We start from the raw sequence: 23,008 nt of genomic DNA on the forward strand, positions 1-23,008 counted from the left end.
GACTGTGTCTATTTAGTGTGTATTGCTTGGAAAATGGTACACATTTAGGTAGTTGTTGAACAATATCACTCTTAATGTATATGAGGAATCAATACGAACGATTTAAAGGTGAGATTAAGAATAACGAAACCTTGGTGCGATCATAGTAAGCGGTAAATTAGTGTCAGCTAGCGTAGTTCGGAAGAATACGTCTAGTAAATTGTGGTAGTTACTCGGAAGAGAATTACGACACCCAAAGTACTCACGATCGGTAGAGAATACTTAGGCGAATTTATAGGAAATGTAACGGGGTGGATTCCGATAATAGGGAAAATCATAACCCTAGACTTTTTTAAATCTCGTCTACAATATTTACTCTGATGGTAAGCAACCTCCACTTCCAACCAAGAGGTTGTGAGTTCGAGTCTCCCCAAGAGAAAGGTGGGAAGTTCTTGGAGAGACGGATGCCGGAGGTTTATTTGGAAACAGCCTCTCTACCTCAGGGTAGGGGTAAGGTCTGCGTACACACTACCCTCCCCAGACCCCACTAAGTGGGATTATACTGGGTTGTTGTTGTTGTTGTCTACAATATTTGCTCTGTTAGTTATAAATTACTATATTTTAATTACGTTAATTTTAGTTAGTAAATATTCAAATCGTTATTTAATACTTCTGAAGATTGATTAATTGAATTCGTGCAAAACTAGTAGCTGTAATTAATAGGTTAATTCTCTCTGGGATTCGACTCCGAACTTGTAAATCGAATTATATTTGCAACGATCACTAGACCTTTTGGGAGGTATAGTTGAGCATGATAAGATCCCATTCAATCCAGCCTATTGTTAATCACCAACGCGATTACTGAGTAAAGAAATGTGAACTAACTAGTATTGAAAGAAGTGCATCACAAATTCTTATGACCTAATATTGTGTTATTCCCTAACTTTTTTGCGAAAGTGAAATGTTCTGTTCCACTTGCTTCAATTAACTAATTATTGCAAAAACATATTCTTAATTTTCTCATTTTTATTATCTCTCTTTACTGACCAACAACCGCTGACATTGTATCTAACGATATCACTCTTCTTATTATCCAAGGTTGTTCTCTTCAATGAAGTCACACATGCTTTTGGCCAAGTATCACCCTCTTTGTCACGAAACAAGTTATCTCAAGATTAATTATCTTTATATTAGTTATTCCGGGATTGTTACCCCATTTTTTTATATGGATAAATAAAAATACTATAATCCCGAAATAATTAATTTCAAAATTAATTATACTGTAATTTTATCCTAACCAAACATGATATAAACTCATCTCAAATTTAATTTCGAAATTAATTATTTTTTATCCCTCGTACCAAAGGAACTTTTAGAATTGGTACAATGCACCGGTCAATGTTATTCCGGGATGAAAATAATGACGGTGATGGAATAGAAGATGGATAGAGGGGTGACATTCAAGCAGAAGGCGGGATAGAAAAGAAACTTCTCTTTTATTAAAAGAAAAAATAAAAAGAAAAAAGGTGACACAAAAGAAAAAGCCTGCATGGGTCTGTTGAAAAAGAAGAAAGAGAAAGAAAAAAAGGAAAAAGAAAAGAGAAATATAATTTTTAAAAAGTAAAGGTAAAAAATAAAATAATTTAATACTGGTGCTATTTGTATATCATGCCCTTTACAATTGTCCTATTTTCCCCACTGTATAAACGTTATTCACCAAGTCATATTAACATTGGCATATATTGGAAGATACTGAAGTAGATTCGATACTATTAAATTCATCGAATTATAAAATATTGATTAGTTGAAATAATTGATTTTGTTTTTCTTTTCAAATTACAAAATCCTTTTCCTTTTAAAAAGAATGATTTGCGGCGTCGTACTGTATTTTTATGCACTTCGATAGTTAATTTCGTTGAACTGATTGCAAAATTAACCACAAGCTGTCAAAATCATAACCCCACGGTCCTCAGAAGATGCCCCCTGCGACCCCTCAGTCCACCGCCACCGCCTCCGCCTCCACTGCCGTCGCCGTCGCTTCCACCGCCAATCACCGTCAAGGAAACCCCAATCCCAACCTTAACCCTAACAGAATTGACCTAAAGAACGCCAACAATCTCAACAGAGCAACCAATTCCCGTCTCTCTTCCGTAGTAGACTCCGACATGCCCGACCCGAATTCCTCGACCGGCGCCAGTTCCGCCGGCCGTCCCTCCTCTTCAACGCCGATCAAAATTGACGGATGCGAGGAGGACACAATTTTGGGCAAGTCCAAGTATTTGCATAAATTGGAAGTTCTCAAACGGCGGCATCGGCGGACGAAGCAACTACAACGTATATACAGAGACTGTTACTGGGCGTTAATGGAAGAAGTGAAGCTTAAGCACAGGGAATATTGCTGGAAGTATGGAACGAGCGCTTTTCAAGAAGACGAAGATAAGACTAAGGATGGTGGCACTCTAGGGGGAACTGGAGAGAACAACAATGGCAATAATGCAGTTAATAGCAATACGTGTGGGGTTCATGGCTGCAAGTCGAAGGCAATGGCACTTACTAGGTTTTGTCATATGCATATATTGTCGGACTCCAAGCAGAAGCTCTACAAGGCTTGCAATTATGCCATCAAAAGGTTTGCTTTTTATTCTTTTCTACTTTGTGTTTCACAGATTTTTGTCTTTGCATTTTACACATTTACCATAAACATATTTCTAAGCTTTTTATGTCTGTCTCTCCGAATAGGTAGGTTGAACTTATCATGCCCTAGAATATATAGCACTGCTACTTGTTAAACCTATTAAAACAAGGAATATGTAGTACTACTTGTTATTTAGTTAGCCCGAGTATGATTACTAGGCGAAATCTGCTGACAGTGGAAAAAGATAGTCTCTTCTTTTGTGGAGAAATTTTTATACCAGCTAATTGATGGCTGGTTGCACTTATTAAGATATGAATTGCGAGAAATACACGTTGCTTGGAGAGTAATTCGCAGTGATTTGTCCTTCCTGAATTGTTTCTGAAGCAGAATTCGTGCCCCTAATTTTATGTTTTATTGCTTAACTAATCTGGATCTAATAATTTTTTACTTACTAATAAAGAAAATCTTTATCTTTTTACTCAAAAGGAGTTTTACTAATATAGAATCTAACTATTTTTTGATAAGTTGCTGATATTTTTGAAAATGATACCTTTAGTGAGTGAGATTGGTTCATCATGAATTGACAACTTGTTTGGGACGGAAATGTAGTTGTTGTTATAGTGAGTAAAATTGGTTGCCTACACTGTATCCAGAGCTGCAAATTACCACGTTATGACTTGTAAGTTAGTATAAGTAGGCTAATGTCGTTCTTGCACGTGCATATTGTGTTCATTTACTGAGTAATCTGTTTGGTTATGGCTTTCAATAATCAATATATCATCTATGTCTCAATCCTAAGTTATAGGGGTCGGCTTTGGTACTGTCTTAATTAAAAGAAAATTATTCTGTTTGGTGATCGTGACTCTTACTCAATAAATGTGTGAGCCCAGCTCAGATAATTTAGGCTTCATTTTTGCCGTGCTTATGAATCGATGCTTGTCAACTCTTTTTTATTATTTCCATTTAAGAAGCAATCAGAACTTTTGTTCAAAATGATTCACCGAATTGCCGTTGTCGTGAAATGCTTGCATCTATTAGCATGCTTTTCAGTTCTCATCTTTGTCTCTAACCTGCTTCCATGGAGGGCTAACACATGCCAATGATGCTCCTTACTTCACATATGCACGTTCTTCCTCCATTTGTCTCATCTTATTCCCATAATTGATATATCCAATCTATCTGTTACACAAAGACAACCTTTAAAGAGCCATTTGTCCACAGTGGCCTCAAGGTATAGTGTCCTCTGCCGCCTAGATAGATTTGCACTACATATCAATGTTATTGGGAGTTCTTCTACTTCTATTTGCTCAAACTTCAAGTACTGAAGCCCTAGGATATCCTGAATTGCCTATTCTACAATTAGAAGGTGTCTGCGAACACTCGAGTGATCTCTCAAAAAATTAAGCTGGACTGCCATCAAATTCTCTACTCTATTTTTAGCTTAGCCTTAAAAGAAATATCTTCCTTCAGTCCCAGAATCCATATGATAGCAGCATATAATCTTTCAGTAAAAAGAAATCTTGTCAGTGCTATATTCACTGCTTTCAAGTTGTCTCCATGTTGTTATTCTTAAAAAAGTGTTGTCTCCATGTGTTGAAAGGATTCTATGAAAATGGTTTCCTTTCACCATTCCGTTCTCGAATTCACCTGGTTTCAATTCTGTTGGCTTCATTTGTTACCGTAGCAGCAATGGCAGATTGTTTCTAACGGGAGTTTCTTTGCTGCACTGATCATCCCAAAACTTTAACCTGCATCTCTTCCCTATCTCTAAACTGCTGCTTTATGAAGTTCCCATCCTTTCATCATGCCTTTTCATAGGGACCAGTAGAGACACCATTAACACATCCTTTTTTTAGTATCAGTGCCAGCAGCACTGATCCATCTTTGATATCTGCTTCATATTAGCAGGTGATCACTTCGTGTCACTATCTGGCTTCTTCCATGCTATATTTCCAAGCCAAATTATCCAGAAGAGCTATCTTAAAGTTAACAACCTGAATTATTGAAATAAAATAGCACCAGGGAATTTGCCCATGAACTTTGATAAATTATGTACCCCTTGTTGTTTCCATCCGAATAGAAATCTCCTTGTAGTTGCTTTAACCTATCGCGATCTGATTTGGTGACAGAAGCATTTTAAAGTTTGTAAAAGGTGCAGGACGAGTATTCTTTTTTCCTTTTCTTGGGTGATTGGTAAAGTAAAAATAATTTTTTTTTAAAATTAAGTGCTTGTTTGGCTAGACTGAAATAGTGCTTGTTTCGACGGGCAAAAAGACCATATCTCTAGAGTAAAAAACAAGTTACGACATTTCTTTATTGGTGTATGATAAATGGACCTTGGGCCTAACTCAACCCCAAAAGCTAGCTTATGAGGTGAGGATTGCCCAAGAGCGTATAGGGAGACCAAGGACCTCAAATTCCACCGATGTGGGACAACTCAACAATGTAAAAGTAGCTTCATTGATAATATAGACCAATATATGGATTTTCTGGAGTAGCTAGGGAGATGTTCTACCTGACCGTATGAATATGCCCAGCAGTCTTGTGTAACTTTTTGGTACCATCTTGGTACTCGGTTAATAAATCATTATGGTAAAAAAATAATAATTTTAAACCAAGTGGCAGGCTCCAAGATGTTGCATAAACTATAGACAATATTGGGAATGAGATGGACTAATGATGTACGCATCCGCACACATGCACATACATAGGGACAAGAGATGGGGGAATCTAAAGCAATGTGAGCCGAATTGAAGTTTAGTCATTGCGTTGAAAGAAGTTCGAAAAGGGCCAAATGTCTTTGACTTGTTTAGGATATGAGCCTTACACTACAATATAAAGGCCTAATGCACCCAATTGCAGTATATGCACTTTAACGTCTTTAAAGCATTTGTTGTTGCTCCCTCTCCAAGTGGACCAAAACAAAAAAGCAATTACAATTAGGAAGAGTCTACTACGACGTACATTTGACTTTTTGGATCTCATACCTTGCACAAGAAAATGAATGAGAAATAACAGATTAGGTTTGGGAATGTGGGTAGTCCAAGGTTCAAGCACCATTTTCAGAACTATTTTATTGAAGATGAGATGTTCGACAGCTTACATAATTAGTTTAAAGTAGTGATTATTTTCTATTTATCAAGGTTCTCTATTTTTCTGGAATATTTTGTGAGTTTTTACTGAAATATTCTACTCTCGTGCAAAGAGTGCTCTAGTACCTAGGAAGCAAAAATTTGTGTGCGAGGGTAATTTTGGTTCTTGAAGGTTTGAAGGTAAAGTAAACGCACTATAGGTAGGTCATAGGTGGCTTCACTTTTGTTCTGAAATCCTTTTAAGGTGGATTAGGTCACTCACTCGGCAACTATGCTTTGTTTTGAATTGTGTACTTCTATTCTAACTTTCTAATGTCATGGTGTAATGCCTATTGGATCTAGTTCTGATTCGTAGGGTTTTATCTTTTCTTTCTTTTCAGATGATACTACTTGTTATTCATTTTGTTCCGGCCCATTTATGCTTAAACCTTCCATATGACATTAACCATCATTAATGATTTAAACCCATAAATTCCGCTAAATTCAACCTCAAATCTGCACTAAATTGAATCCTAAAAACTAACCTTCATGCTATGTTGTGCGGACTATCCAAAACAGCTGCCGCCCACGTGTCGGATCCTCCAGAAATGCACTAGTTTTGGAGGATCCGACATGCACCCATCAACATTTTCGGAGAGATGGAGCAATATAGCCCCATGCTTTTTAGTAAATAAAGGAGAAACTCTCAACTGTGATGATCATTATTTCTTGATAATGGAGAGATTTCCAATTTTTCCAGCTTCAAAATACGATGGAAAATGGGCCTCCCTATATCATTCTCCACTTAAATAAATAAAAAATACTTGGTTCACTAGCCAACATTTGAACTCGTGATGTACACCTGCGCCACGTTACACGTTGTGCTATCTCTTCCGTTGAACCAAAGTTCCCAATTAACTTTCATTATTTCATGTATTAGAAATGCTCATTTAAAGTCTTTCTCCCAATGAGAAGGCATTTTGACATTTCAATTGAGAGGTCTAAGGCCTCATTTTTTTTAATTTAAAAATAAGACGTCTCAATCTGAATGCATGTCTGAATATCAAGGTGTGTATTAAGATTAACACATCTGAATCTGAATACACATCTGAATGTTAAGATGTGTATTAAGATCCGAATACTAAATGATTAAGACTGTTTGATTTTTAACATCTAAATGTATAAAATTTACCTTTATTTAAAAATTAATAAACATAAAATTAAATAAAATACTAATTAATCTAATATTCCACCAATAAAATATATAGTTTTTAAAAATATGATAGTTGTTGGTGGTGATGGCTAACGATAGTGCTTGTGAATGCCAACTAAAAGCGGTGGTTGGTGGTAGATTTGGTTGATGGTGGTAGTTTTGGTTGGTGATAGTTTAGGGTAGTAGCTAGTGGTGATTGGTAGTGGTACCTATTATCTAAGTTGCACGGACTCTTCAATTTTGGTGCCGTCCCCGTCTCGATACGAGACTTGGACGGGTGCTGGAGCGGGAAACGTCCCGGATACGGTCAACCGACTTCGGACACTTTGACCGGAGTTCATCGACAAATTTGGGAGAAAAAATTGAGATTTTGATTTCTCAAAATCAAAAATTAAACAGATTTAAGTTATGGAAAATGGCATACCTTTAATGTTGTAGTATTTTTGTCTCATATTTGCTTTTGTGTGTCGGAGAAACCAAAAATTCAAAGTGTCATGTTCTGATTTTGGACTTCATGTAAACTTAGCAGATGTAGATGGAACTTTGCCTTGAATTGCTTTCTTTTTCTCTTATGAGGGAAGAACAAAAGGGATGTGAACGAAGCGTGAATGGCGATCTGTACGAGCTTGAAAGAAGCTGGGGAATTTTGAGCATTTGTAAGAGAAGATGAGAAGTTGGGGAATTTTGAGGAAGATGAGAAGTAGGGGAATTTTGAGGAAGATGACCTAGAAGATCGGTAGTTCCTTCCTAAAGACTCTTAATTGTAATAATATAATAATAAGTAACCCCTTCATTCTCCATTATATGCCACCTGTCCCCTTTATTCTCCACACTTGTGAGTTGTGACACGTTATTGACAGGTTTTTAGTTGCTATTTGCAAATATTTCTTTCTCATACAATATATAGGAATAATTTCTAAATTAATTTTTTCATGTTGATTTTTTGCTAAATAATTTATATATTTTAATCGCGCAAAATTAATTTATACGAAATTATTTACTAGTTGTACAAATTTATAGCTCTATTTTTTATTATTTTGAATTTTCTTAGCCGTATCCCCGCACCCGTATCCATATATGGATTCACACCTCCGAATCTTAAAATTTAGATTTTGCCGAATCCGATACTTGGAACCGTCCCCGTATCGGATACCCGCACCTGAGTCCGAGCAACTTAGCTATTATGATTGAGGCTGGTGGTTGTGAGTGGTGATAGTTAATAATGGCGGGTGGTGGTGGTGGTGGTAGTTGTGATTGAGGAAGATGGTGGCGGGTGGTAGTAGTTTATAATCATGGGCAGTGCCAGCTATGGTTGTTGATGGTGATGGGGTGGTTAGTTGTGGTAGTTGAGGTGGATGAGTGTTGGTTGTCGTTGAGAATGATGGTGGTGGGAAGGGTGAGGATGGTGGGTGGTGGTAGTCGACAATGATGGTGGCTATGATTGAGGATAATAGTGGTGGTGGGTGGCATGATGATAGATGATAATGGTAGGCGATGGAGGCAGTTAATAATAAATATGGATGATAGCATCTTAATGAAATTAAGTCTTTGTTATAAATCTTAATCATACAAACCTATTCAGACCCGTTAAGTGGTTGTGAAGTAAAAAAAACAAACACATTTAATGATTAAGATCTGGATAATTAAGATTTAGACTTTAAAAACAAACGCACTTAATATCTGAAATGATCTGAATGATTAAGATTTAGACCTCCATTAAGTGCAAACAAATGAGGCCTAATTACCATTTTCTATCTATTAGCCATCACCATAACTCTAACTTTATAGATGCACCTATCCTCAAAATGAAATTTATATGGATTTACCACGTACATCTCATTCCAAGTCTGAAGCCTTTGAGATTGAAAGCCCCCAGCCCCCCTCCTTTGGGGGGGGGGGTCCCTGGAGTGAAGCAAGTGAAATTTGGCGTGAGCCTTTCTCGTTATATTATCTGCTGACTCTAAGTATCTCATTTATGCTTCAGAAAGCTACCAACCAATTGGACCTGGTGATATATTTTATTAGAGTCAATGTGATTTAATCTTTTAATACAAAAAGCACCAAGTTGGTACACACAGGTAAACCCTATTGGATGGAATTTTTTTATTTTTTATTTTTTTATATTTCAAAAGCAAGAAAGACTATTTGAATATTTGAATCCAAGACGCTTGGACAAATGATAACAAAAAACAAAAAAGACGCAAAAAACTGGTAAGGCCCTCATGAACAAACCACTCAATAGTTATAATTGCTAACTCTTTCTTCTTGTGCTTGTCATAATTTATGTTTGTTTCCATTCTTCTTAATTAGATTCTAATTTTTAGCTTGATTGCTTTCTTCCTGCCTTCATCTTCCTGCGTTAAACTTTAACAGAACAGCCTCTAGTTCTCTCCTCATTTTCCATGTCGACGCCCTAAAACTTTCCAAAGGATTTAACAATTAAAAAAAGGCTTTCCAAAGGCTTTATCTACAGTTCACGCATTTGACTCAAAAGAGGTCTAGCATATAAAAATATATTCATATCTCTATTTCACGGTGTTAGAGTCAGACTGCTGTGTACTTCCCATGTCACTTCCATTTGTGGAAATAGAGGAAACAAAGAATGAACTCCTGAGATTCATTAAGTCCCTTTCGCAAGGATGATTAAATTCCTTAGCTGCTTGGCTTTGGACCTCTCATCAGAAAGAAATTTGGAAACTTCGCAACCCCTTCTCAGTGACTCCGTTAGTTCAGGTTTGCTTTCCTAATTCTGTAAATTGCTCTTTTGGGTGATTTCATCTACGCTTCTGATCCGTCTCTTATCTTCACAAATAAAATGTTCTAACTTATACTATTCCTCTTAAGAAAAGGGGACGTTTGCTATGTTTGAAGCTTACTTCTTCTGGTGAAGCTTACTCCTGATGATGCATTATTTTCCTTCATTAGGCATCTCCTTTCGTTCAGTCTTGTTTACTGTCTTATCTTCCCTCTCACTTATTCTTTGGACTCAGTAGTAGTGGGTAAAATATCTGCCCCGCATTGTTTCTTACTCAGAAATTTGTAGCCCGTCTTGATTTCCGAGGCCAATATTTTGATATGATTCTGGCCCATTTGATGTGATCTATAATGGTCAATTCTACTGATATTTACAATTGCCTCTTGCTAGCCGCGCCCGTTTCCCACATCCATCAATTTTACGCATGTCCGAGAATTCGTCCCTATGATATTACTAAAGATATCTTTTCGAACTCCTATAGTATTGATTTCTAAGAACTATCTCAGTAAGTATTCCGTTTGCTCGGGATTGAGATTAGGAAAATCCTCACCATTAAGTTGTGGTTGCATAAAATAGGTCTTCATAAAGACTTCCATTAAATTTCATTCTCTTCTTGTTTCTTTTCCAAAATATCGTGGACCGCCACCAAGTCTTTGGTCTGGTAGTAAGAGCGTAGCGCATGATGTGGGTTAGACACACGAAACGAGTTCAACTCTATCGCAGAACAAAAACCTGGTATTTAAGTGGAGAAGGACAGGCCCATTATCCATGAGTTTCGAATCGTGCACCAATTGGCCCTTGGGGATTTCTTAGTTACAAATACACATATATATTGTGTATATATAATATATATATATATATATATATATATACATATTGTGTATCATTTTTAGTTTACCGGTTTAGTTTACCGGTTCCTTTCATTAAGAATAAGGTAAATAAATCTTATTAATAAGGGAGAATTTCCTTATAAAAGTTGCATACCAGGAAGTCGAAAGGCTACACTAAAATATAATTATCTAAAAAAAACACGCAATCCTCTATATTAATAAATAATAGGGGCCTCATGGGTGCACCTAAAGTTTAATTAAAAATAAAATGGTACTCCACAAATGTATACTGTCATTCTCCATCCCCAGAGCTTTGGTTTAGTGGTAAGGTCGCAACACTTAGTGTGTGAGTTAGACACACGTCACAGGTTCGAACACTGCCATAGATAAATCCTGGTATTAAAGTTGCGAGGAGACTAGATGGGCGAGTTCGCACTCCCGGAGTTTCGAACCCGTTGGGCAACTGGAGTCGGGTAGAAGACCACGAGAGATTTCTCATATATGAAAAACAAAGTCATTCTCCATTCCTTTAAAACTTCTCCTATTTTTATCCTTGGAGAGGTAGATGGATAATGTCTTATGCCCTACATAAGTTTTCCTTCTTCCAGTGGCAGAGTTGTGTAGGCATCTTCACCATGCCCAATAATGTCCATTATACTCCAAACTAGTTTAATAGCACAGACCACAGTTGGTGCCACATGGAAATGCAACAGGAGGTCCACTCTTTGCCCAAGCATCTGCACTACTGATGAAGCACCGACTAGCATAGTTGAGCCTCCTCCTCCTCAAGTTCTCAGCTGTCAATATCATTCTCCTTGTTTCCAGCCATTGGCACCCTGAGAATCCAGATCCATAAGTGCAGGAAGCCCGAGTTCTCTCTTAGCAAAATTTTGCTGTAGTATAGCTTCATTGAAAAGAGGCCACCTCTCTGGATCCCGCCTTCACAAGATATGCTGGTTAGCATCTCTTGCATTCTGCCTGTAGAGCATTTCAGTTGGAATCCAGCTACCTCCAATCTATAGTTTCTTCTGAGCCTCAGATACATGATACTTCTGAGCCTCAAATCGAGTGAACTTGTCCGTCTCGTGTCCTGCATATTTACTGCATTCCATCTCTCTCATTTCTCTGGTTCAGTACTATATAATCCTCTACATGTTTTCTCCAACCACCTTCCACCCGTGACCCTAAAAACTAAATCATGCAACCGAAGGGTTGCATGATTTTGAGTCCTTCATCCCCTTCACAGTCCCACATTTTTATATGGTCACAACCCTCCATAAAGCATGTTCCTCAGTCTTAAATCTCTATAACCATTTTCCTAGCTGTGCCTTGTTGAATATTCTCAAGTTTTTCACCCCGAGGCCTCTCCTCTTCCTAGGGGACATGATGCCATCTCTATATGGCACAAGATATTTATAATTCAGCCAATGCACGCCTGATTTCTCTCCAGTCCCCTTATCAGGGTCAGTTTTTTCTTGTCATGCAGATTAATATTCATATCTCAATTTTGCCTAGAATTGCCATTCTCCAATTTAAATTATCTGTCTTTCTTTTTATTTGGTGCTACTCTTTGATACGGATTCCTTGCACTTTTAGCTGGTTCCCCATATATGGATCCTTTACTTGTAACCAAGTTGTTCAATTCCCAGATTCTGAGTGGAATGAGGCTTTCTCTTGGTGCAATCCTCACAACCATATTAAAGGACCATGTTTCAGGCAGTTCTTGCCAAACAGAATTGACGAGACAGGAAGGTACTCTTTCCTGCGGGGAAAGTTAAGTGATTTAAACTCCAATGAAACCAAACAAAGAACTCTCCTCAAGTAGCAAGTCCAGCAACTCATGCTTTGCAATAGAAGGAGCCGCTGATTTGTTTCTGTTTCTTAATAGAAGAAGACACTGATTCATTGACGGCTTCATGGTATTCCCATTAGGATAACCAGGGGAAAAATGAGGACCAACCACTTGCCAGGAGGTCTGACGTAAAAAGACCCAATAAAAGCAACCTTTTACTCTTTGTTGATATCTATTGTCGGTTTATTAAAAGCCTTTGCTTTGCTAAAATTGATGAAATGATGTGTAGCTAGGGGTTATCGCTTCATGGGTGAAACCATGCTCGTCAAACGATGATGTGGAAAGTGATCCAAACGAGAATCAGTTGGTTCTTTGAATCTCAACTTTGAGGAGCTCGATTAACATTGACATTATTATATATTGGACCCCCCCCCCCCCCCCCCCAAAAAAAAAAAAAAACACACACACACCAAGCTTTACATATGCACCATTCAGTTAGTGAGCTACCTGCCACACCTTAAAGTGCTGAGGTTCCTGGCATCAATATCTTCCGTTTTTGTTTCTTGGAGGCAAATACATCACGCCTAAGCGTTGAAATTATCCTTAACCCATAATTAAAGGGACCATCACCCTTCTAAATGTTGGGTTTACTTAGTTGAAATTAATTGACATGTAAATACTTAAGCACTTTTATAGTACAATTGCTTCTCTTTAAAAGAATTTGAAATTAATTGGACTGTTTATAGCCTAGGAAGAGTCTCACGCTGGAATTTCGTCTTCTAATCCATGTAGAATCTTCACACCCCCAATGGATTTCATAACTTTTCCCCTTTATACTTGGAAAATTGTAAATATTTGTGTGCCTTAACGCCTTTAGTAGTCATTTAAATTCTTTTTTAGGTTGACTTGTACCCTTATCTCACTCTTATCTTCTTGCAAAAGTTTAAATTACTCAGCCTTACTCACCTCTTGTTGAAGTTATTGGGGAAATCCCAAGTTCGTTATTCAACTTTTGGGATTTTAGTGTATTCGCAATATTCTGACTGTGCGGAATTCTTGCATTATGCCTTCATCGCCGTGTCCTTAAACAATTTTGTTTGCCATCCTGTTTTGGCTTGGAATGGGAGAATCCCTCTTGGATGTGTTGTCTGAATGGCGGGGTACGGCGGGGTACGGAGGAATACAATTATCGCTCTAAAAGTCATTGAAGAAGGACTTCTATATTCAAACACAGTCTTGAATCATAAGTGGGCAAGCAGAGAAATGAAGGAAGCGGAGGTCCAACAAGAAGGAGACTTATATCTGGAGATTTAACACAACGATCTGCTAGGTAGGTGCCTGGTGGGATTCATTACAGAAGAAAGCTCCGAAATTGCAACCGTATCGAAAGTTCGTAAATGGGCAGCAAATTCTCGTATCAACATTTACGAGATGCACCAAAATAGGTTTCTCTTCGAATTCCCTTCGAAGCTAATCGCTGACCATGTACTGAGAAGCGAATGGTTTTGGAAGAAACACAAAGTTAAGCTCCAATGGTGGAATCCGATGGTGGGGTCTGTTCCAAGAAATAAAATGATGAATCATGTATGGATTAGACTAGTAGGACTTCCACTATATCTATGGTCTCAAAAAGTTTTCAAAGAAGTTGGGGAATTTTGTGGTGGCTGGATTGAAACTGAGGAGGAAACAGAACTAAAAAATCATTTGAAATGGGCAAGAATAAAGATGAGAGGAGATGGATCTGCAGTACCAAAAACAGTGAAAATAGAATGTGAAGGGGTAGTCATTGAGATTCAGATCCGGTGTGAAGATTCGGTGAGTACGTACGGCGGTGCTGCAGTCAAGCAGTCAGCAGGGGGAGTAGCTACATGTGTTTTGATGGGACATGTGGGTAGCTCAAAACAGGTTTAGCCTATCCCTAAAAGAGCAACTGACCAGTCATGTGACTCTTTAATGAATACTAATCGGGCTTCGCAGCACTACAACAAAAAGGATTTGGGCCTAGATTCATTGGCTCAAATTATATCTGAAGAGAAGGCTTTTAAAACACGATTCACAAAACACATGCCAGATCCCTTTAATGAAGAGATAACAACTATTCAGTTTGAACCTTCTGTGGTAAATCAAATAACCATTGTTTTGGAGGAACCAAAGGAAAGCAACAACATCGTCAGCTTAGAAGAAGAGGATGATGGAGATAAAGAAAATCAACAAGAAGCTATTCCGCAAGATAATGCAATGTTGATTTTTGCTGAGCACGAAGGGAAGGGACAAAATTCAAAGGAATACAACAACATGCACATGTAGTCAAAAGAATCTGATATGTTTGTGGACTGGGCAATTGAAAAAGCTGTGCCTCTAAACCATCAAAGCTTAGAGGCAAAAGAAGACCTGGAATTTGAAGCATCAATTTGGGTGCATCAGAATATCATCAGATTGAGCAAAGAATTTGGGGTGGATTTTAGTGGATGTGAGAGAGAAGCATTGGAACTTTACATGAAAATTGACAACAGAAGGCAAGCGAACAAAGGGAAAAAAGTTACTCAAGTTGTCCAGACTACAAAGAAGAAGGGATTCAAAGAGCTGAAAGGTCTGGATATTGGAAGTAATTTCAAGAGCAATGGAACTAGAAGTAGGGGGAAGCATTATCAGCCATAGCCAATGTCAGTGAATATCATATCACGGAATGTTAGGGGACTTAATAGAGTCGGGAAAAGGGGATTGATTAAAAGTTTGATACTCAGCTGGAAGGCAGAAATTCTTTGCTTCCAAGAATCTAAAATAGAAGGGGATAATAGGGAGATTGTAAAAGAATTATGGGGTCATAGATGGGTGAAATTTGCTCAGCTAGAAGCTAGTGGGACTAGATGGGGTATTGTAGTAATGTGGGATGGTAGAATATGGAAGGGGGAGGTATGTTGTGTTGGATCACATACAGTTACATGTAAATTTTCAGGCAAGACTCGGGAATATACTTGGCATCTTTCAGCTGTGTATGCTCCTATTGATAGAAAAAGAGGGAGGAAGTATGGTGGGAGCTAGCAGGTGCAAGAGGTCTCTTTAATGGACCTTGGGTGGTATGTGGGGACTTCAATACTCTAAGGTACCCATCAGAGAAGAAAAATTGTTCCAGATTCACAAGAGCTATGACTGACTTTTCAAACTTCATTGAAGACATGGAACTAGTAGACATCCAATTATCAGGAGGAGAGTACACATGGAGAAAAGGGGACAAGCATATAATAACAGTCAGATTGGATAGATTCTTGATTTCTGCTGACTGGAATGAAGATTTTAGAAACATAAAACAATCTCTGCTTCAGAGAGTTACCTCAGATCATTTCCCATTGATGCTGCAATGTGGTAGTTGGGATCCAGTTAAATCATACTTTAAATTTTGAGAACTGGTGGTTGCACACTGAAGGATTCAAAGACAGAATTGAAGAATGGTGGAATTCTTTCACCTGTGAAGGAAGGCCAGATTTCATTCTAACTTTGAAGCTTAAATACTTGAAGACAAAGTTAAAGGAATGGAGCAAAACTCTACAAGGCAACTTAGCATTACAGAAAACAAATATCCTCAACCAACTTGCAGTGCTGGAGGAGTTACATGACCGGAGAAGCTTGACAGAGGAGGAAATATTCACAAAAACCACATGGACCATGGAGTTTGAGGAGATTGCAAATCATGAAGAAGTAGCATGGAGATAGAGATCCAGGGCCCTTTGGTTAAAAGAGGGAGACAGGAGCACCAAGTTCTTTCACAGAACAATCAATACTCACAGGAGATTTAATAATATAGCTTAGTTGATAGTAGAAGGGGAATCTCTGCAAAACCCGGAAGACATCAAGAGGGAGATGATTAGATTCTATCAAAACATATACACAGAAAAAGAGGAGTGAAGGCCAATAGGTTCCATCAGAAACAACCAAATGATCACAACAGAGGATAACTCAATGCTCGAGAGTCCATTTGGAGAGCAGGAAATATGGGACAGTGTTAAGGCATGTGAGGTGACAGAGCACCTGGTCCAGATGGTTTCACAATGGCCTTTTTCACTACTTGTTGGGAAGTGGTTAAAAGGATGTGGTAGCTGCTGTTCAGATTTTTTATGAACAAGGAATCTTTGAAAAGAGCCTTAATGCCACTTTTGTCGCTCTGATTCCTAAGAAGCTGAGGGCCAAAGAACTGAGAGATTTCAGGCCTATCAGTCCGATAGGTAGTATATACAAAATTATCTCCAAGTTACTGACTGAGAGGCTAAAAAAGGTGGTCAATAAACTGGTGGATTCTCAACAAATGGCTTTCATAAGAGGAAGACAGATCATGAACGCCGTCCTTATTTCTAATGAATGCATTGACACAAGGAAAACAAGCAGGGAACCGGGGATACTATGCAAGCTGGATATAGAGAAAGCATATGATCATTTGAATTGGAAGTTTCTACTTGAAACACTAAGGAAAATGGACTTTGGTGGAAGATGGATTAACTAGATAAAATACTGCATCTCAACTTTTAGCTTCTCTGTACTCATCAATGGAGCCCCAGCTGGTTTCTTCCCTTCCCAGAGGGGTCTGAGACAAGGGGATCCCCTTTCCCGTTTCTTATTCATTATTGCTATGGAAGGTTTGAACGATATGCTAAAAAGAGCACAGACAAACAATTGGATCAGAGACTTCAAGGTGAATTGCAGGGCTGATAGCAACATGAGGATTTCACATTTGCAGTATGCTGATGATACTTTGGTGTTCTGTGAAGCTGATAGAGAACAGCTGAAAGTACTAAGGGTGATATTCATTCTTTTTGAAGCCACTTCTGGACTACACATAAATTGGTACAAAAGCTTCATTTATCTAGTAAATGAGGTAATGGAATTACAAAGTCTTGCTGATATTCTAGGTGGGAATATAGGTGAACTGCTTACTGTATATCTGGGGATGCCATTGGGAGCCAAGAGTAAGTCAAAAGGAATTTGGAATGGAGTGTTGGAGAAGTGTGAAAAGAAGCTAGCAAATTGGAAGAATCATTATCTATCTATGGGGGCAGGGGGGGGGCAGACTAATTCTGATTAACTCTGTACTAGATGCCTTGCCTACTTGTATGTTGTCTCTTTTTCCAATCCCAGTCAATGTAGTGAAGAGAATTGATGCCTTAAGAAGGAATTTCCTATGGGAAGGCAACAATGAGAAGAAGAAGTTCCACCTGGTTAATTGGAGCTCTGTGACTACTAGCAAAAAGGCAGGGGGACTTGGAATAAAAAACATAAGAATTCAGAATCAGAGTTTGATGATGAAGTGGCTATGGAAGTTTGCAGCAGATGAACAATCACTATGGACGGAGGTTGTTACGGAGAAATACGGAACGAAAGGAAAATGGACAACCAAATCAGTGAGAACTCCATATGGTGTCAGTGTGTGAAAGTCAATTAGAATCTGTGGCCAAAACTGATTAACAAATCCAAGTTCAAGGTAGGAAGGTTTCACTGTGGGATGACAATTGGCTAGGACAAGGACTATTGAAGGATCTCTTTCCTGACATATATTCCTTGAATCAACAACAAGTAACATTACACGAGGCATGGACTAATCAGGGATGGAATCTTATGTTCAGAAGATTGCTAAATGATTGGGAGATTAAAAGAGTAACTGACTTTTACAATACTTTGGAGCGATTCAGTGGTACCAACTCTAATCAAGATTTTATCGTATGGCAAAGGAATAGGCAGGGGAGGCTTTCTGTTGGGTCTGCTTACAAGGAATTCAACTTGTCTAACAACCAGGTTGGTTGTTGGCCATGGAAGATGATATGGAAAGTAAAAATTTCATACATGGTTGCTTGCTTTACATGGATACTAGCAAAAGAGGCAGTACTAACACAGGACAACTTAATCAAAAGAGGATTCCACCTGTGTTCTAGATATTACTTATGTGGAGAGGAGGCAGAGACAATTAGCCATCTTTTTTTGCACTGCAAACTCACTGTACAACTATGGAGAATCTTCATCAGATTAATGGAAATTTCATGGGCAATGCCGGGAAGAATTAATGATGTTCTAACTAGCTGGAATAAAGAGGCAACATTTTTAGCTATAAAGAGAGATGGAGAATAGTTCCAGCATGCATATGGTGGACAATCTGGGAAGAGAGAAACCAAAGATGTTTTGAAGACAAGTCCAGTAACATCCAGAAGATAAAGATGAAATGTTTGGCTCTTTTTTATTTTTGGTGTAAAGGAAAGTTTATGGAGGATCATGAATCCATTTTTGATGTTCTAGATTCCTTGTGAGATGACTAAGGTTTTATGGGCACTTTCTTTGTAAATATGGGTGACTTCACTTTTTTAGTGAAGTCTTTTTATTAATATATAAATATGTTACCTTCTCAAAAAAAGAAATAAAGTGCAGCCCGGTGCAGTAAGCTCCCACTATGCACGGGGTCCGGAGAAGGGCCGGACCACAAGGGTCTATTGTACGCAGCATTACCCTGCATTTTTGCAGAGGTTGTTTCCACGGCTCAAATCCACGAGGTCACATGACAGCAACTTTACTGGTTACGCCAAGGCTCCCCTTCATATTGTACAAGCAATAGTATATAAAAAAAGCTAGAGGTAGGCCTATGCCTATACCTGCAGACTCCTTCAAGATCTAGAGCAGTCTAGGCGAGCAGCCTGTTCGGGTTGCTTGCCTCGAGGTGACACGCGTGTGCTAGTTTGTTGCTATTCGTGGCCGGCATAATATATTTGCTCACAGCTTGCTCTAATTGGTGGTGTGTGCTGGCTAGTCAGTTGGTCTGCCGGCAGGGCATTGGTGCCATTACCAATGGGCTCCTGGGCACTTTAGGACCATGCGATGCTTTGGTGTTGCGGTTGCTTGCACCCTGAGACATGGCCCGAGGTATGATACGGAACATCTTGTGTTGTGAGTCATGGAGTGGAATAGGACAACAGCCTGTGACATGGTCCTCTTTGCTTGTATAGTCTTTAGGTGTAATGTTAATTGTTTGCATGGTTTAGTTTTGGCATCCAGTACTTATTTATGATGCGTTGTTGCTTCATTTTGCAGTTCGCCGACGGGGCCCATACTTTGTGGGAAGCCAATATTGAGGTCAACAGTTCCTTCCTACTGCTCTCTTCATTTTCAGAAGGCTGAAAAGCATGTGACGCGGGCTTTGAAGAAGGCAGGACTTAATGTCTCTAACACAAGTAAACTGGCCCCCAAGTTTCATGTTATAGTTGCAGAATATGTTAGCCAGATTCAAAACAGAAGAAGAGCTGCACAAAAAGCAATTTTAGAGATTACCGAGGTAAAAGAGGAGAACAGCTCCTAAGGTCGAGCATCGCGTAAAACACAAGCCTGTACATTTTCCTGGCAAATTGGTGAAGCAGCTATTGCAGTATATTTTGGTTAAATAGATTTCGTATGGGAGGCTGGACTTATGACTTGGTGGAAGAGCTTGTATTGTATAAAGAAATATTCTGCTTATGTTGGTTTTCTTATGATCTGCGCATTATTGAAGATTATTATAGAAGGAAACACACAACAATGTAGTTGTATTTAACTGATATATTGGTTAAAACAACTAACTGATATTTTAGTTAAATAAAGTTCATTTTTAACCGACATCTGCTAATGGTTGCTGTAGTTCTTTGGGCGCTTGGTTATCACAGGAGGAATACCTTATTTGTTTATGGATGTAGAGAAGCTACTTTTCCTAACGGCAAAAATGAAGTTTTTAACCCAAATTGTCCATTGAGTTTAGGAGTAGAACATCCCCCCCCCCCCCCCACCCCATAATTATTCTGAGCACACGATTTTTTAAGTTGGCAAAGACTAAGCAAATTTTGCTTCAACTGACAAAACTCTTGAAAGACCTAATTGCAATTATCGTTCCAGCTCAAAGTTATGTTCTAAAAAGTCCTTGGAAGTTCCATCCATTGAACCAATAACGCTTGGTTTTGGAGGAGTTACAAGATCTTTAGTGCTTAGCTTAATATAAATAGAAATTGAAAAAACGAATTAATTGATTATTGAGTTACACACTAAATAAGCAAATAATAAAAATTAAAAATACGAATTATGATTATTGAGTGCAAATCCCCAAATTGTTGACTGTGGGTAGTTCAGGTGCTTTGAAAGTCAAATACTTATATAAGACATGCTGATCTTATCACAGTAAATGATTGCCTTTGATTGTGAATAGCTCCAAGCAGACAGATGATATTTTAGAGCACAAGGAGCTCTAATTAGGTTGGATTTCAATAGTCTAAGAAGTGTCATATGTTCTCCACAACTAATGGTGTCATCTCCCTACAGAAAGGTATAATCAAACTTTAGACTGAACACTAGTCACGTTTTGTTGATTGGTTAGGACCTTCCTTCTATCGCCATGAACAATGTTACACTGATAACCGAGGATAAGGTTCCAATCTGTAATCTTCAGATCATGAGTTTATATGGTGAGTTAACCAGTTTTTCTACCACACAAAAACTTTCAATTGCAACCACTTTGAAATACGTTTAATTATTAAAATAATCATCTTGTCCTAAAATTCTAACGATGACTGAAGACTCTATCTCGAAAGGTTGCGTGACTTTATCTCTTTGAAAAAAGACAAACTCTTCTTTACATACACAATTCGATGTACGAAATTGGAAGAAGAACTATTGCTTTTCAAGCGAGAATATTGTCCAGGGTTTGGACTAGAAATTGCTTGATGTCCGATGCAGCAGCTCTATTCTCTGAACTGAGGGCGGAAACCATCAAATCTTAGGCTGGGGGTTTGCTTTTGATAATCAATAAGTAGACAAATATTTATTGAATATTCGAACTTATCTTGTATATGTAAATCATAGATTGAAGCCTGCTACTCAATATTATATTATTACGATTTACCATCGAGTTCTTTTTCCGAGAGAATTTTCGTTTTGATCCCCCAAAAGTACCCTCGTTATAAAGTACTTATATACTCCCTCCGATTTAAAATAAGTGATTTTTTTGGATGTTTTCACTCAGTTTAAGAAATTTACTTTTTAACATTAATTAACAATGAAATTGATCATATTAACCTTTACTATCTCACATAAACACTCTTAACACATACTCCAACACTATTTACTCCAAGGGCAATGTAAGAAAAAAATAATTAATTCATTATTGAAATCTGAAAAAATCACTTATTTTGGACCACAAAAAAAAGATTAAAAAATCACTTATTTTGGACTGGAGGGAGTAGCATATAAGACAAAGACCTTTTGTTGGTTTTTGTCTTTATTTAGCTATACTGAGAGGGCAAAGAATCTTTCTAGGTAACTTTCTCAAATTTCACAAATGTATTTGCACATTCTTCAATATTGGACTACTCACGAGCTGCTAAAATATTATATATAAGATATAATCCGGTGACTATTACCTACTTATAGTTCAATTAGTGTATATTAGTATATACATATGCACACATATATACATACACCTTGAAAAATTAATTTAATTATGATGCCATGATTGGTCAACGGAGGGGTCTATAAATGACACATAAAATGACTTGCTTGTGTTGTGTTTATCTAATTGCAAAATTAAATGGTATCATTGGACACATAAGGAACCATTCGGCCGACAACATATAACGCAGATTTCTATATATGTATAACTTTCTCATGCTTAGTATTTCTTGAGCCATTCGCCAGTCGAGGCGAACCAGGGCATCTCTCTTTTAAACAAATTCGGCCAAACCTTAGGTTTAGATCGTTTTATAAATATATAAATAAATACTCTAAGCATTGACATACAGGGAGTTTTCATTGCACATACACTTGTGAACTTAATACTATGGCAAAAAAGGTAGCAGTGATCTTGTTGATGATTTTGGCACTTTACGTTCATGTTAGAGAAGCAAATGCTGACATTAACCCTTTAGCTGATGATACTTCTACGGCTAAAGGAGTTGGTGATGTGCATGAAATAGAGAAGCTAAGCAATTTGCTGACAGGAATGGGCATGCACCCAAGGCTACAGACTAGTTGTTCTTGCTATAATTGTGGTACTTTTCAATGCTACTGCAGAGGTTGCAGTTCAGAAATGTGCTGCATATAAATGATAAATATCTATGATGCCCGGACTCTCCGAAAATGTGGCCGGATACATGTCGGATCCTCCAAAAGTAGTGCATTTTTGAAGGATCTGACACGGATGCAGCTACATTTTGGAGAGTCCGCGCAACATAGATAAATATTGATCAGATGAAAGGAGATCAATTGGAGGAAACCCCTCTTTTATTTGAATAATAAGTCTGTTATATGTATAGTACCTTGAAGGAGTGCTTTATTCTAAGATGTGAAATTATTATGTACTGTTCTTTGCCTGGCTGCAGCATTTTCAACATAAACTACTGTAATTACTACTCTTTTGTTGCCTCTTCATCTTCTCATATATATGACTTCTTGAGATAGTTTTTGTATGAAATATTAACCTACAATCCTAGTGTCTGTGACCATGTACAACATCCTTTTCCCCCCTGTTCATCATATCATATACTCACGCTAAGGGCGGGACAATTATTAGATTACATTTCATTTTGTCAAAGAGGAAGTCAAATTATAATGTTTAGTTCATATATTCACAGGAGAAAGGACCTCTGCTGATCCATTTAAGAGTGAAGCTACATCTTTGCCAACACCGAAAAACACCGATATTCTTTGCAGAATTTTAGTTCCTACCATAATCACTTCAAAGTATC

At 38.0% G+C, this 23,008-nt stretch overlaps 1 protein-coding gene across 1 annotated transcript; it reads left to right on the plus strand.

Annotated features, from left to right (window-relative positions):
- The first annotated feature begins 1,861 nt into the window (after positions 1–1,861).
- Positions 1,862–19,895, plus strand: LOC104212845 (uncharacterized). Its single transcript, XM_009762203.2, has 2 exons — positions 1,862–2,608; positions 19,338–19,895. The coding sequence occupies exons 1-2, from the start codon at positions 1,956–1,958 to the stop codon at positions 19,600–19,602; spliced, it is 918 nt and encodes a 305-aa protein (XP_009760505.1). The 5' UTR covers positions 1,862–1,955; the 3' UTR covers positions 19,603–19,895.
- The last annotated feature ends 3,113 nt before the right edge of the window (positions 19,896–23,008 follow it).

Source organism: Nicotiana sylvestris, chromosome 11 (genome assembly GCF_000393655.2).
Source record: "Nicotiana sylvestris chromosome 11, ASM39365v2, whole genome shotgun sequence".
Taxonomy (NCBI): Eukaryota; Viridiplantae; Streptophyta; class Magnoliopsida; order Solanales; family Solanaceae; genus Nicotiana; species Nicotiana sylvestris.

Bases quoted from the DNA above. Each gene is read 5' to 3' on its own strand.
- LOC104212845 (XM_009762203.2), top strand. From the start codon at position 1,956: ATGCCCCCTGCGACCCCTCAGTCCACCGCCACCGCCTCCGCCTCCACT. The intron at 2,609-19,337 runs GTTTGCTTTTTA...TTCATTTTGCAG, and splicing joins TGCAATTATGCCATCAAAAG to TTCGCCGACGGGGCCCATAC.